Source organism: Vidua chalybeata, chromosome 3 (genome assembly GCF_026979565.1).
Source record: "Vidua chalybeata isolate OUT-0048 chromosome 3, bVidCha1 merged haplotype, whole genome shotgun sequence".
NCBI classification, from domain to species: Eukaryota; Metazoa; Chordata; class Aves; order Passeriformes; family Viduidae; genus Vidua; species Vidua chalybeata.
Genome location: NC_071532.1, coordinates 44,434,867 through 44,450,702, shown reverse-complemented (window position 1 = coordinate 44,450,702; position 15,836 = coordinate 44,434,867). Strand labels below are relative to the sequence as shown.

The window sequence follows — 15,836 nt, the reverse complement described above, 5'->3', positions numbered from 1 at the left end:
TTTGTTTGCAGATTTGTTATTTATTTTTTGGTTTTATTTTACAACCAAATGCAATTCTGACATGGATGGTGTTAATTTATGAAATGCGTTCCAATGTATTTATTCATTTCCCCCGACAATGAGCACCTGGTATCAAAATTATTTCAGAAGACAGCATGGGGATTCATATTTTTGTTTCATGTTGATTTTGGTATTTGGTCTCGGTGCTCTGGCTGTTGCGAGGTACTGCAGCTGCTGGAGTCACTGAGAGCACACATTTTCCAAACTAACGCAGAAACCCCACTGGCCCTGGCGGAGAGCCGTAGTGCTTTGAAAACATCTGCCGGATGCATACGACCCCGCACCCGACCCGAGTTTCACGCCCCACAAGCGACACTGATCCCGAAAGAGGCTGAGCGTCCCCATCCCCGCGTCACGGAGCGCTCCCGAGTGTCGGTAGCCGCGGGCTGCGCGGACAACGCTTTGCTCCCGCGGGCGAAGCCCCGGGCCGGGAGCGATTCCTGCGGCCGAGCCCCGCTTGGACTCTGGGAGTGGCCGCGGGACCCCCGGGGCCGCTGTTCCGTCCGCCCCGCGCTGCCATTGGCCGCGGCCCCCCCGCTCCCTGCCGGCCCCACTGCCCGCGCTTATAGCGGCGGGACGGCGCTGCCGCAGGCGCTGGGAGCTGCCGGGATGCGCGCCCCGCCGAGCTGTCCGCGCTGGGCGCTGCCCGTGCTGGCGCTGCCCGTGCTGGCGCTGCCCGTGCTGGCGCTGCCCGCAGAGCGGCTGGCGCTGCTGCCGCACGGCGAGGACTGTGGCGATGCCGTGCTGGAGCCCGGGGACGATGTGCACTCGGCGGCGCTGGAGCTGAGCACGGCGCTGCGCTTCTACGGCGCGGCCGTGAGCTCCATCTATGTGAGTGTGGGGCCCCCTTTGGCTGCCGGCGGGTCGGAACCGCTCCTGAGGACTCCTCGGGGAGCTTTGGGTGGGTGCGCGGTAGTGCTGCGTGTGGGTTCCGTGTGGGTTGTGTGAATGCCGAGGTCAGAGGTCGGTCCGAAGAGCTTAATTGTTCCAGTCGTGTTCAGTCGGGTATCGGGGCCGTGATAATTCACTTCTCACACTATGGTCGGGGCAGATTCTTCGAGGTGCACAGCCTCCGCTGGAAGACAATGCAACAGATAGTAAGAGCGTAAATGCAATTGATTAGCCAGAGTGAATGCCACACCTAGGCACTCACACAGAGTGTGTTCAGCTCAGAAACACCCTCGTTGTGGTCTGTATTGTGTGTTTCGGGATGCTAGAGTCCCAAAACTAAACGGGGTGTCTAACCAGCAGTCTAACCTGTCCAAGACTTTCACGTCTAAGCACTGGGAGAGCTTTCTGTTCCTTAATGTGTTGGGCACTCTCAGGTGTTCATTGCTTTACGAGTCTCTTAAAGCATCCTTGATAGGCTTGCACAGGCCATAATTTCTCTGTGAAGAAAATGTGTGGCCTCTTTGTTTACAAATTTATAGAGTGGAAAAGGGTGAAGAAATATGTGGAGACGATAAGAGTGCTCAAAGAGGAGGAAGTCCATATCCATAGTAATTGCAGGCTTTGGGCTGCAAGCACATCTCAGCCATGTGTGCGTGTCTCACAGCTGAATCTGCATCCTAGAGTGGTATGTGTGTGTTTATAGCTGATGGAGGGTGTTCAGTGTTTGAAGATAGGATTTAAAACAGATTGTCTGGAGCAGAGCTGCTCAAAAGCAGCAATAAGAAAAACAGTTTAAAATGGCAGCATGTCTTCAGAACATTGCAAGCGTATTACTGCACACTTTATCATTGCCTCTTTTCCCCAGACGCCCCATCTAGGCTAGCAATTGAACATGCTGTGTTTTAGAAAGGTTTTGGTAGGGAAGGCAGAATGTGTTTAGTGTATTAATCTGGTAAACATAATCTCACCTCCCTGTCCAGATAAAGCAGTGTGATTTAGCAACATGGATCTAAGAGGCAACTCAGTGAATTAACCTACATGGAGACACTTGAGAAACTAGAGTTCCATGTAATTGCAATCATTCAAAATTTGATGTAGTTCCAATGCATTTGAGTCTGTTTCATGGATATTCACTGAAGATATAACTTGCTTGTGCTACACTGAGTTGTATTAGTGCTGACACTTAAGTTACGCTCCTTTTCATTGTCCGTACTGCCACTACTTAGATAAATCCTGAAATCATATCTGAAATCTAAAATTTTAAGGGATTTGGGTTATGTTTGTGTGAAAAATGGATGTTGCTCACTGAAGCTGACTGAGATGAAGTATTAAGTGGAGTTCAGACTTCAGTTTTACCCTTAGTTCATTACCTTGCCTTCTGTACTCTAATTTGGTCACTGATTAGTCAACCCAAGTAAAAAATACACTTTTAAAAGCACAAACATGTTCTTGAAAGATAGTGGACTGTATATTCAGCCACTGAGAAGCAAAGATAACAAGCAGCATGTCAAGTAAGCGACAGAGACAGAACAGAGTTTTCAAAGAGCAGTAAATTGATTACTCAGTCTAGGTTTCCTTCGTTCAATGATCCTGTTACTTGCCCCACCCTCAAACAGGAACAGGTCTAATTAGGTTTTGCCTGAAAGAATACCCATATAGAGTCTATTTCCAAATCACTTCCAGGGCTCTGCCAGCATTTCTCAGAAATAAGAATGGGCAGTTCTAATGAAAGGCATTTCAGTATCAGTCTATACACTATGCAGAGGCTTTTTCTTGCGCTGAATCTGGCACAAGTATTGCAGAACAGAAGCACAGTACAAACTTCATGGAGATAGGGAGAGGAGAGGTATACCTGTTAAGGAAATGTGCTGAGCAGTTTTTAATGCATTTTCACATCACATATTTTTATTGTGTATTTGCAGTTTGTATTTATGAAGCTCTACCATATTGCTTGGCTGGAATTTCCAACATATTGCTAGTTGGTAGTAAATATTATCAAGCTGATACAATTAACATTTAGTGCACACAATTTTATGTAGCAATTTTATGTGGGTTCTCTTTCTATCTTTTTTAACAGTTGAGAAGCTGAGTTGTTTAAGTTAGCTGTACACATGAATAGAAAGGCAAGGCATTCTGTGAAGTGATTATTTAGTACCAAGTTGTCATAAAATCCCTGGCAACAAAATCTTCTCTCATAGGCAGAAGAGAGCACTTTTATTTCATATAAGTGGAAACAGACTTTCACATATTGTAATCTTCAATATGGTGCTTTTGTATGTAAGATTTATAGCATTGAACTCTATCTCTAACCCATACTGTTCTATTTGTTTTAATAGCACACTTCTATTAAGGCTTTTTCAGTTTACACTGAAACTTACTGGTGTGGAAAAATGGAAGGATTAGGGGTTACCTCCATTTAGGAAAGAACTGAGAAACCTCTAATGCAAGCTTAGTTCAATTTTTTTAAACCTTACTTCTATTAACTTCTTAAATAGTTGGTCATGTTTTTATTAGAAAGCTTTGCTGCTTTAGGTCAACTGTCACTTCATTAAAAAAGGAAATTCAAAATTTCTAAATGTTTTTTATGCAGAAATATTCAAGCCCACAAAATGCCTAGTCATTGAACAGGGAAAAAGTGCCTCATTTGTTAGAAACTTTAATTTTTTGTTGTACACCCAGAGACAATTTTTATTTTAATAGAAGTACTCCTTACTTTGCTTTCCTCTTCTCACTTGGTTTTCAAGGTGGACCTATAATTGTGTATGTGTGTTATTGATTCTGCTACAAACCACAAATGTATGTTAACTATGTGTGTAATCCAGAAGTTTAACATGCTAAAAATACATCTATGTTAGTTCCTGTCAATTTAAATAGTGTTATACCCTAAAAGGAAAGACGTACTCTAAAGCTTGTCTTTAGACAACGCCTACTTGAGGACTCTTTTTTCCCCCTTTCCCTTTTGACAGGAATGATGCTTTGATGAAACCGAGTACTTAGCCCAAATTACTTCTTTTTATTTTGGGATTCACACTTAAACCTATGTTTGTGACCTTGAAAGAAACAGGGTGAAGGTAAAGCAGTATTCAGTCTTTGTCAATATGAATGTATTGTTGAATCTGAAGCTAGGCATTTTTTTCATTATTGGTGAGTTTCTTATTTTGCCTTAAAAATCACTGCACAAATTGAGCAGCTTCTTTATTTATTTTCATGTGATGGCTTGCAAATGTTTTCTGGGTTATAGAAACATTCCCTTAACATTTAAAACTGAACTGTCTCACTTAAAAACTTTCTTTAAAAAATGGGGTTTGCATGTCTTTAATAAAATTACTTCTTACATTAAAATTTTTTAGCAAATAGGAAAGGAATAGCTAGACATATGTCACTAAGAGGTGAAAAGAGGAAGACCATGTCTTCTGGCTTTTGCTTTATTCTGCACTATTAACTAGTCCTGATGGTATTTTCTCTTAATGCTATTTTAATCTCTGCCATAAATGGGGGATCGTGCAGCTGCAAAATCTATACACACCAGCCACACACCAGATCTGATGAACAGCATGGAATTTGTTTAAAATACTTCAAACTTCAGACATCTCTCACAAGAGGGTTTAGGTGAGGATAGGGCTGTTTGTGTACAAAAAATGTAAGAAAGCAGAAGGAAATATTTTAACTTGCACTAAATTTATTATTTAAAGAGGGAGTGCATCTCTTTGCTAAAAGTTCTTAGCAAACAGACTGTAATATCCACCATTCTCCATCTTGTCTTCCAATGGTATAGTATAATAGGTGGCTTTTTATTTTCAGGTCATATTTTAGCTTTGCTTTACAGGAATGTGAAGCATTTTCTAGTGTACAGATGTTGTAGGAGTTCTGGGAACTTTTCTGGACTAGATTTCTCTGATATGTCCAACTCCAGTTGTAGGGTCTGTAATGAGGTAACCCATGCTGTCTTTTTAGTTCTTTATTCCTCAGATTCATAGCTCACCTTTGGGTCTGTGGCCACTGTCAAGTCATGAATGAGTAGTATAAAATTTTTCACAATATTCAGGTTCTTCTACCCCTTTCTAACATGACCTGCTTTCCCAATGTGTTTGCACAGATTATTTACTGCTTATATACCTTAGATATACTGTTTATGCATAAAGCCAACTCACCTATTTTTTTTACATGATCTTAACTTTTTTTTCTATTTTACACTCTAGCTGCTAATGAAATTGTACATCTGCAGAAAATACAGTCAGCATATGTCAAACCACTTTTAAGATAAATTCTGATATACTGTGGGAACTATTTGCCAAGTTTAGATAATGGTTTGTGATAAGCATTATCCAGTTATACACCAAACTGACTGACCACTGACCTGTGTCAGGGGACGTGCTCTGACCCACTGGTTAGCCAAAGGAGAGTTCAAGGTAGAGATGTTTCTTGTGTATGGAGGAGTGATCCTTGTTTACAAATTTATAGAGTGGAAAAGGTTGAAGAAATATGTGGAGACAAAAAGAGTGATCAAAGACAGAGAATAGCTCTTAGACAGGGAGTGCGTGGGTAGGCTGGGGGTCTTCATTCTGGAGGAGAAACTAGATAGTGGGAGAGACTAGGTAGGATTTTTATATGTCCTAATACAAAAATTAGGGCCATCAATTAAGCTGGAAGCCAGACTGAAAGGAAGCAAAAGTAGGAGAGACCTGAGGATATGAGTCACAAATTCATGGAGTTTCTTTTTGAGGGATTTTGTGGATGCATAGACTTTGTATGTGTTAAGGGAAGACTCAACAAATACGTGAAAGAGATCCACTGAGGATGAAAACCAGTCAAACCACAGGGAATCCCTTGAGGTGGATGCAGTTGGAGGCTCACTGGAGAAGTATGTGCATGTCCTCTTGTTTTGTTGAATCTCTAAGCTGGCAGGCCACTGGGCTAGGTGGCCTTGCAGTCTGAGTCAGAAGCAATTCTGACCTACTTCTAGGCATTTCTAAAGATTTTATCATGTTGACAGTATCTTGACTGTGTAAAAAGATCCAGCAATAGTTTGTTCTTCTTGAACTCGCAATAATCCCCGTGAGTTCATAAATCTGTGGGAGATTGCAGTTTTAATTTCATAGCTTATAGTGACAGTTCTGGGACCTCTGTCCCCTTTTGAGTCCCCTGTGTATGTGGCAGCAGCTCTAGAGTGAGCACCTGGCTGCCTACAGATAGTCAGATATGTCCTGTTAGCAGGTAGTCCAAGACTTGGAGGTGCATTTGTATGTGGCTGAGTCAGTGCCAAACATAGCTGGTGGAAGGGCCGGGCACAAAAAGCTGTGTGTCCGCTCTTCGTGCACAGCCCCAAGGCTTGACACCTGCAGTCTTGCTCACTGTGTGTGAGAGCCAGCTCTGGTTTGCCAGTGGACTTTGGATGTGCCCTAGCATCTACCTGTATGCATGTATTTATCTCAGTTTTAGTCAGAGGTGGCTGACTGAATCATCATCTCAATGACGGTTTGAATGTCCCTGAGCCAGTACCTATGCATTTGCAGACCAAGAGTTTTAACTTATAAATTCCTTCCCCCAACCCCCTTCAAGTATTAGACCCATTTTCTTATCAGAGTGTGTCAGGGCACTCAGCTGTAAAGGAATTTATAGGGTAGCCTATATCTGCTGTGGAAATTCTGTCTCCTAGGCTCTATAGCCTCTGGTATAAGAGCTGTGCCATGTGCTCACAGATTGTCTTCAGAGTGAGCAGCAGTTTGTTAGCCTTGCACAGTAGCAGAGAGGTTCCTAGCAGGGTGGCTGTAGTGAGGTGAAAACTAAAGCAGTCCTGGCCAGGCAAAAAGAAATCTGTATGTCTTCCCAAAATACATACATACTTTCACCCAGGCTATTACAATATATAAGAATGCAGCAGTTTTTTGGGTTGGTATCTATGTGTGAATTAGTTTTTTGCTCAGAAATTCTGTCACCATCTGAAGCATTGGGGGGAAGGTTATGTATGTCCTTGTTACAAGAGACAATAGGCATATGAAATTTAAATAGCTAAAATCTTTATCTAGGAAAAAATGATTGTTCTATCTGTACAGCTGACCTCTGATTTTGGGCAACCGAAATCTCAGGACTCCTGACATGGGATGAAAAAAACAAAAGCTTAAAAAACCACAGGTACTTTTTAACTTTTAAAATACAAAACTGACTTTTGATTCAATTTCTTTTGGAATTAAAATATTGTGATCAGGAGCATATGTGTGGGAGACAGTTGTATAAACAGTATTTGTATTACAATTTTCATCTTTTTATTAGGTTACCACTAATGGGATTATTGCAGTGAATGAACCCTCAAGTGAAGAAAAATACCTTGGTCAATTCCCAGTGAGTTTTGGGGCTATTGCTCCTTTTATGGCTGACCTGGACACAACAGATGGACGTGGAAATGTGTACTACAGAGAAGATTCATCCTCAGATGTCTTGCAACTTGCATCAGACTATATCAAAAGTGGTTTTCCTGAGACTACTTTTGATCCCAGCAGTGTTGTTATTGTTACCTGGAAGCTTGTGGCTCCTTTCCAGGCACTAGGAGAAGATCATACTTTGGAAGAAAAGGTGAATGCTAATAAGAGCTTTAAGTCATGTTGGACACATGCTCAGCTAAAGTGTAACACTCTAACCTTTTGCTTTGAAGGCTTGAAGTTATTTGTGTTTAAATGAATTCTGCGACCTAAGAATGTATATCATTGTGGAAAAGGCTGTAGCAAAATAGGAGTTTCCAGAACTTTTACTTGAGATTTATTTTAATAATGTTTTATTAATTCAAAAGATAATGCTTGAAAGTACATAGCTAATTTAGTTGTGTTTCCTAATGATTCTTATTTTGAATGTTATATGTGTTGTGATAATAACTGAACTAGAATATCCTCTGTGCAATGTAATGCTGCTGGATTGCATTTTTCAGAAGACTCTTAAGTCACTTTGACATCAAACTATGTAAAATTAGATAACTGTATGGACTAGTAGAATCTTAAATCCATTTTGAACAGATGATATTGCATTCAGAAAAAGCTCATGTTTTGTAGCTAGTACTGGGTTAAGAAACAGCTAAAGGTTATTTTTATTATTTTTCACAATCATTCTCCCCTTTTTAAACCATGCGGATACTATCCTGCATGGATATGTAACTTTGTATACCATCATTATCAAACTTTACCTTTACTTAAAACATCTTTTTATGTCAACAACTAATTTATTTTGCTGAACTTGACACAGGCATTGTGTTTATGGTAACAATTCTGTAACAATAACCCTGGGAGCAATGAACAGCTGATGTCTGAGGTGCTGTCCCAGTGGTTCCTACAGTAGGCAGGAGTGTTCCTGTGGGAAAAGCCTTTAGCAACATGAAACTTTAACTTTACTTTAAACATTCTGTTTACAGATTTTTTTATTTAGTCTAGCACATCACTTCTGTTATTTTAAGGAAATGAAATAGCATCCTACAGCATTACAGAGCTTAAATTGTTATGCTTTGGGCAGCCTATCTGACTATTTCCTACATATTTAATTTACTTTTGATAATTTTTTCTTTTTAATGAAAATTTTGATTTTAATTTTACATTTAAAAAGAAAAAAATACTCTTTCTTAACTATTTTGACATGAATAAATGTGTATTAATTTTTTTTTCCACAGAGAAATACTTTCCAGGCTGTCTTAGCTTCCTCTGATTCCAGTTCCTATGCTATTTTCCTTTATCCAGAAGATAGTTTGCAGTTCTGTAGCACATACTCCAAGAATGGTGATGAAAATATTCCTGCTATGGTTGGCTTTAGTCAAGCCTCTACAAACTACTACTTTTGGGAAAAGCCAGGATCCTACAACGTCATTGCTAATGATGAAGACAGCATTAGAAACCTGTACAAGTATGCTTTTTTCTTTGTTTAAACTCCTCAAGAAAGCATCAGAGTTCCATGGTTTTCTTAGTTGTAGCATGAGTCAATGAGAACTAATAAGATCCCATTAGCCATTGCATGAAAAGTCACAAGATCTTCTACTGAAAAATATCCACCCCCCTTGAAGACTTTGGTGTAATTTGTTAAAAGTCCATATTCCTATTGTCACTAGTAGGAATTCCAGTATACTTCGTTCTTCTATAAGTAGTACCACTTAGACTTCAACTCTTCATAATCTATCCTGGGCAGGTTGTTTTTGTGTGTTTGTGTTTTTTAAAGAAAGAGTGAACTAGCAGGAAAGTGAAGGAGTTAGAAAGTTTTAGTAAGTGGTAGCAAGATCTTTGTGGCCCTAAAATCTCCCTCTGTTCCCACCACTTTGGAGGCAAGAAAGCTAGAAATTCTCAACAGAGCTTTTGGTCAGGAGAAAAAATATGTTACCCAAACTGTCAGGGGTGTTCCACAGCTGAATGAACTGTACCTGTAGGTAAGTATGTAATGTAGGTAATATAATTAGACAGTTTTGTCCTGACACTTCGCAGTGAAGGATAACATTGTGTGTAGGCTAGAAATACCACACAGCTTGCTTTATTTGGCATGTGCTTCTCTTTGACAGAAGCAGCAATGCTGGGAAGCAGGGCGTCTGGGTGTTCGAGATTGGTAGCTCATCTGACAGTGTTGTGCCTGCCAAAATCAGCAAGATTTTGGAGAGCGTAGAGCCCAATGAAGAAGACCAGGAGATGACTTCTAAGACCTTTATGTCTGACTATGGTTCCACTGAAATAACACAGCAGTATATCACAAGTAGCACAGACAGCACTGAAGAGGATCAGCATCTTGTCACATACAGTGCTCCTCAGTTAGCTGCAGAAGACTTTCTGACTTCATACCAAGATGTAACAGGAACACCTTCAACTGAGTCTTTTTACAGTCCTCAAAATTTCCCGACAGCAAAAGCTCCACCCCACCAGTTTCGAATCCAGCAGTTCCCCCCACAGCCACCTCAAGTCATAGATGTGGAAGAATTTGATGAAACTGGAATAGGTAAGGTCTTTTGTACAATTTAGCCTCTTCTAACATGGACAGGCTGCAAAAAAGGCATGTGAAAGAAATTGAATCACCAAAGAAACACTGTTTCCTTCACATTAGCTTAATATCTGAAAATCTGGACGCATGTCATAAGTTTGTGATATTTATTGAGGTAGTTAATTTGGATGTCACCTCAGATGCAGTTTTTGCCAGTCTAGTAAACTAGTTCTCTAGTTAAGCTCACAGACCTTTCTCAGATGTGTTACTGAATAGAGGTGATTTAATAAAGGTTGGGAATAGAAGCTGTTGTAAAAATTTTTGGCTAGGATTTCATGGCCTCAAGTCTTAGAAGGGTGGAATTAGCAATTCTAAATTCTAATAAAGCATTTCTAAAAATTTCAGAGTACTGTGACTGACTGCCCAGATGTTACTTGCTTCTTGAAGCAGGTGTGAGAATTGCTATCTCCATTAAATGACAGGGTAAAACAGTTACGATTACAGGGTGCATCAGTTGCTGCATGGTCCTGGGTACTGTACTGATGTGTTTTGTTCTAGAGTTAAAAAGTCCCCTTTTTATTTTGATTTGGAAACAAGAACAAAATTGTGTGTTTAGCTTTGACAGGAATTTTAATTGATCTGTGTTAATATAGATCTGCTGAAGTTAATAGAATTAAACTGTTTTCTAACTAAATAATTAAACAGCTGAAGCCCTGACATTTTCTGCAAGATAGTAGAAAGTTATTTGCATATTGCAAGGTTAGCCAATATCAATTGCAATAGTTTGTTTTCCTTAAAGAGAAAATGCAAAGCTGATAAAGTGAGCCCAGAGATAATTTTAAACTAGTTTCAGAATATGTGAATACCACAGTAATTACATGAAATACAAATGTCTGGTCTTGTTTTCCACAGTGTTTCGCTACCACACGGATGTCCAAGAGACCTGTGCTAACAACCGTCACCAGTGCTCTGTTCACGCTATTTGCAAGGATTATCCCAACGGGTTTTGTTGCAGTTGTATCACTGGGTACAAAGGAAATGGCAGACAGTGTGTAGCAGAAGGTAACTGGTTTGAAATTTAGATACATAAACAACAATTACATAAGGAGTTCTTGAATGAGGTGACCTGTATTCCAAAAAAGACCTGATAAAAACTTTTTGAAAGACTTAGCACTGAGATATAGTGAAAGACATTTGAATCGGTGAGCTCTACTTTTTAAAGTGGTTTTTTGAGTGAAGCAAATTTTGAGTGATCAATTATGCTTTGAGTGGTCAAAAAATGCTTTGTGCATTTTAATGTGACTTTCTAGAAAAAAATAAACTTCTGTAACTGACATAATTTAAAAGAAAACACAACATCCAGTGGTATTTCCTAGAAATAGCCATGAAGTTCTAATGTGTTATAATCTGATATAGTCCTCACTCTAGAAACAGACAGTTCAAAGTGATGAACAAATTAACTTTGATCGTTGAACCAAAGAGCATGGCTCCCCTTTGACTCTTAAGCTGCTTTGCTAAAGGGTGATCTGCCAGACTTCTGTTAAATACCCATTTAAACTTTGTTCCCATGTAAAATCCATAAAGGAATTTCTTATGTATACACTTGTAATCCTCGTAGTGATTTGACTCAGAGTACAGATGCATTTCAACAGCTCAAATAGTTTACTGCAAGACTGTATTTTATAAACCAGAAAAGCAAAACCTAATACTTAGCTTTCAGTTCATAAAATTGGATTTTCCATAAAAAGAAAAGAAGGATCTGATGATAATGAAATTTAAACTTGCATGTAAGAAATTATATACAGGAGAAAATTAGCAATTCAAAATAGGTACTTCTGTATAACACTGACAGTCTTCAAGATGGCCAATAGTTCAGAGCCAAGAAATGGAATAGGTTAGAATAATAGGTCAATTATTCTAATACCTAATGGCGTTAGTGTCCTAATAGGGAATGAACAAATTTGCATTCAGTGTGTATTGATATGAAGTGTGATCTTAAGAAGTTTCTGTCTGCCACTTACTGTCAAATATACTGTAATAATGTTATGAAGTTATCCTTGCAGACAGACCTTTCAGTGATGATAAAGAGCATCTCTTCAGGCAAATTTGGCCATTTAATCATCCACATAAGACAACATGCTTACATGTACCTATATAAGCAAGTGAACACATGGCAATTTCTTGTCTGAACTCTGAGTATTTGTTTGCCATTTATTTCAACACTGAACATTGTGAACACGCTGGACTATGTTCCTTGGAAAGTATGAGAGTACTGTTATTTTTTTCTGATGCATTGTATTGATTTGCCAGGTTCTCCTCAGAGAGTCAACGGCAAGGTCAGAGGAAGAATCTTTGTAGGGAACAACCCTGTTCCAGTTGTATTTGAGAACACTGATCTCCACTCCTATGTTGTGATGAACCAAGGGCGTGCCTACACTGCTATCAGCACAATCCCAGAGACTTTGGGGTATTCTTTACTACCTCTTGCCTCTATTGGAGGTATCATAGGATGGATGTTTGCTGTGGAACAGCAAGGATATAAAAATGGATTCAGCATTACTGGTAACTTCTAAATTAAAATAATGTTCAAAATTGCTATGCTTTTCTCTGTCTTAAACGTGTATTTAGAAGCAATATAGGGTGAAAAACACGCATCTATTCTGAGCTGCAAAATGTTTTTTTTGTAAGCAAATTTCTCACCATTTTTCTTGTTTACCATATATAGACAATGGACCTTTTAATTTACTGTCAGTGTACAACAACTAAGTGTGTTAGAGAAAATATTGGCTTGGCCAGTTTCTGTTCAAGGAAGAGATTATTAAAAAGATCGGGGTAGGGGGGGTTGTTACTAGAGTGTACATAGTTACTAAATAGTCATTAAAAAAAGCTTCTCCTACATCTTCAAGAGATTTAACATGTTAAATCTCTGATTGTACCAACAAAGCAAAAGAACCTGACCTCCTGAGGGTCTGAAGCACTTTATAGAAACAGCTGCTGCATGACATGCAAATGGCTCTGTTACCTAGTTTGAGAGAAACCCCTGCTCACAATTCAAGTTTTCCTAAGAGATTGAGGGCAAATCTGGTTGGTTGTGCTGCTGTGAAATCAAGCTGTAGATTCAATCTGTTCTAGGAGAACATGTGTTTCTTTTTAAAATTTGATCCTTTACAGACTTGTAATACGAATTAAGTTGAACACAGCTTTTTGGTATGGGATTTTCTTGGATTTGATATGTTTGAGGCTTGTACTGGAATATGTAACATACATTTCACTTGGTTTTGATTTGGAAACAGATGTACTGGATTTTTTTTTTTTTTTTTTTAAACTCTCTGTATTCCTAATGGGAATTTTCTCTAAAATGTCCTTTTAAATGGGAGGATAAGGCCTACTGCTATTAGCTTAGTCAGAACTTCCTTTTAATTTCATTAAAACCCCACTGCCTCAGGGCAGGGATTTGTGATTTATCATGTGTAGTGCTTAAAAAAAATTTGCTTGCAGTATCCAAGTATATTATCAGTATAACTCTGAAAGTTATTCCATTAGAAACACAAGACATTAGCAATTGTGCTACATCAAAACTTGCAGGCAATAGTAATTTATATTTTATCTACTAGAAGCAGTATTTGGAATAGAAGGAATTGGAAACCTCTGTTAAATTTAGTGTTTAATTAATTCTCTTTCTTTAGGTGGCGAGTTTACACGGCAAACAGAAGTAACTTTTCTCAGCAACAATGAGAAGCTGGTTGTAAAGCAGAAGTTCAGTGGCATTGATGAGCATGGTCACCTTACCATCAGCACAGAAATGGAGGGCAGAATACCTAAGATCCCATCTGGGGCATCAGTCCATATAGAGCCATACACTGAACTCTACCACACTTCCAGTTCTGGTAAGGTTCCATAAGAATGAAATTATAAGAAAGTGCAAAAAGCAGAAACTAAGAAAATCTGAAAAACATTATTTTATTCCCTTTTTGCAAGTGTATTTAGGACCCTTTGACTTTTAGAAATTTGCATTTTACCCCTTAGGAAAAGGTTTCAAAAGAAGGTGGATTTTGAGTGGGACAACACAAATATTTCTAATATTTTAATCGAAAAAAATACAAGTGTAACTTTCTCTGAACTGTTGTTTGCAAAACACTCTTGATTTCCCTTTTTGTTGGCTTTTTTTTTATGCTGTTGATGGCAATGTACATGTGGTAAAGTTTTTCTCTGTAAGTCCACAGCCCTTTAGCCTTGTACTGGCATATAGCTTTTTGTTGTAATGTTATTAAGTGAGCTGTGATCTTTGAGACTAAACCCATTATTTACCAATAGGTCTCATGTAAACTTCATTACAATGACTCTGCAAGCATTTATCAGTATTATTTGAGCTGAATTTTAACAACCAACTGGCAAATTGCCTCTTAATTCCCTTATCAGTTTCCTACATTGTCTCTTCAGTGCTCCCCTCTCAATTCCTTTATCACAGATCCTAGGTTTCCTAAGAGAACCATTCTTCATTCACTATTTACAGGGCAATCTTGTTTTGCTTACTTATTTTGCTTTCCTCTTCCTGGATAATATTACGGGTGTTTCAATACAGAAGGTAGAGAAGTGAGGTTGGAATGTTGCTGCTGGCCAGCCAGCCCAGCTGTCAAAGAGGAATACTACAGATGCACATGAATACAGTAGAGACTGTACTTTTCTCCAAGGGTGCACTTTTGGTTGCTAGACCTAGAAAATGGCACGATTACATCGTCACTGCCTTATATTCACTAATGTCAGTTTGGTAGCCAGTGATTAGCCTGCTTGTGCTTTGCCTGTTGTTTTGGACTGGAAGGAGGAGGAAGTAGAAGCAGCAGGAAGCTTCTGCTTTGTCCTGAACAACTTGAGAGTTTGGGCAGTGTCTGCTCTACAGAACAGTTGCCTACTTGGCAGAAATGCCATTCCCATGGAGGTAAAGTCAGAGGCTGGAAGGAGGTGTCCTTCAGGCTGGATTTGATCTACCAGGACTCAAACAGCTGCAATTCTGTTGTCCTATGGCATATCTAATAGACTTAGCAGAAATCCAGCTTTAGCCAGCTGCTGCAAGTGGATTGATATAGGTTTGTTCTGGTGTCCAAAGAAAGAATAGTGGTGTACTGAGGATCTTTCTGTTGCTGGGAGGATCCACAAGCCCAGATTCTTTTGAAGAGTTTTGTTCACAATCTCTCCCAATATAGAAAACTATTGTGAAGCATATAGGAGCTCTCAGACATACAGCTTCTTCAGGGCTCTGTTAAAATCTAAGGCTAATAGCCTAAAATGAACTAAAAGTGGGTGTAGTTTAGGCTGGTGAGATGACTGTTGTCCTTAGCTTGGAGATCCATTATATAAATCCACCTAAAGGAACCTCTGAGTTTGCTGAGTTGAATTTTCCTTTTGTTAATTGGAAATCCACAAAGTAAAGTTAAATTTTTAAAATATGTCAAAATAAATCAAATTACTCATTTCTCAAACCTGTGATCCCTGAGAACAGAGTAAGTGTACTCAAGTGCTTGTTCCTTTTCATGGAAATACATTTACTTTCACAGCCTCTAGCCTTTGAAATTCCCATTTGCACTACACAGACTGCATTCTAAGTCTACAGATAGCATTTGATGGGTGCTTTTGATCTCTGCTCTGATCAGTGTGTTTGCTGTCATGTCATAGTGATCACTTCATCATCCTCAAGGGAGTACACGGTGACAGAGCCAGAAAGGGATGGAGTGGCTTCCACGTACATGGGTGCCTATCAGTGGCGCCAGACCATCTCCTTTGATGAATGCATCCACGATGACTCCCCCCATTCTGCTCCTGCCACTCAGCAGCTCTCGGTGGACAGTGTGTTTGTCCTGTACAACAGAGATGAGCAGATCCTGCGATACGCCATGAGCAATTCCATCGGCCCCATCAATGGTACGTATCAATTGCAAATTTTGCTTTTTCTCTTTTGT

The 15,836-nt window shown here is 39.4% G+C and overlaps 1 protein-coding gene across 1 annotated transcript in view; it reads left to right on the top strand.

Moving 5' to 3' along the window:
• The first annotated feature begins 669 nt into the window (after positions 1-669).
• NID1 (nidogen 1) overlaps positions 670-15,836 on the top strand; it is a 43,136-nt gene continuing 27,969 nt past the window's right edge. Inside the window, exons 1-8 of the mRNA XM_053938965.1 lie at positions 670-891; positions 7,222-7,521; positions 8,600-8,829; positions 9,473-9,900; positions 10,795-10,944; positions 12,193-12,444; positions 13,569-13,769; positions 15,553-15,798. Of these exons, the coding sequence (XP_053794940.1) occupies positions 670-891; positions 7,222-7,521; positions 8,600-8,829; positions 9,473-9,900; positions 10,795-10,944; positions 12,193-12,444; positions 13,569-13,769; positions 15,553-15,798 (2,029 nt within the window). The remainder of the gene's footprint in view (positions 892-7,221; positions 7,522-8,599; positions 8,830-9,472; positions 9,901-10,794; positions 10,945-12,192; positions 12,445-13,568; positions 13,770-15,552; positions 15,799-15,836) is intronic.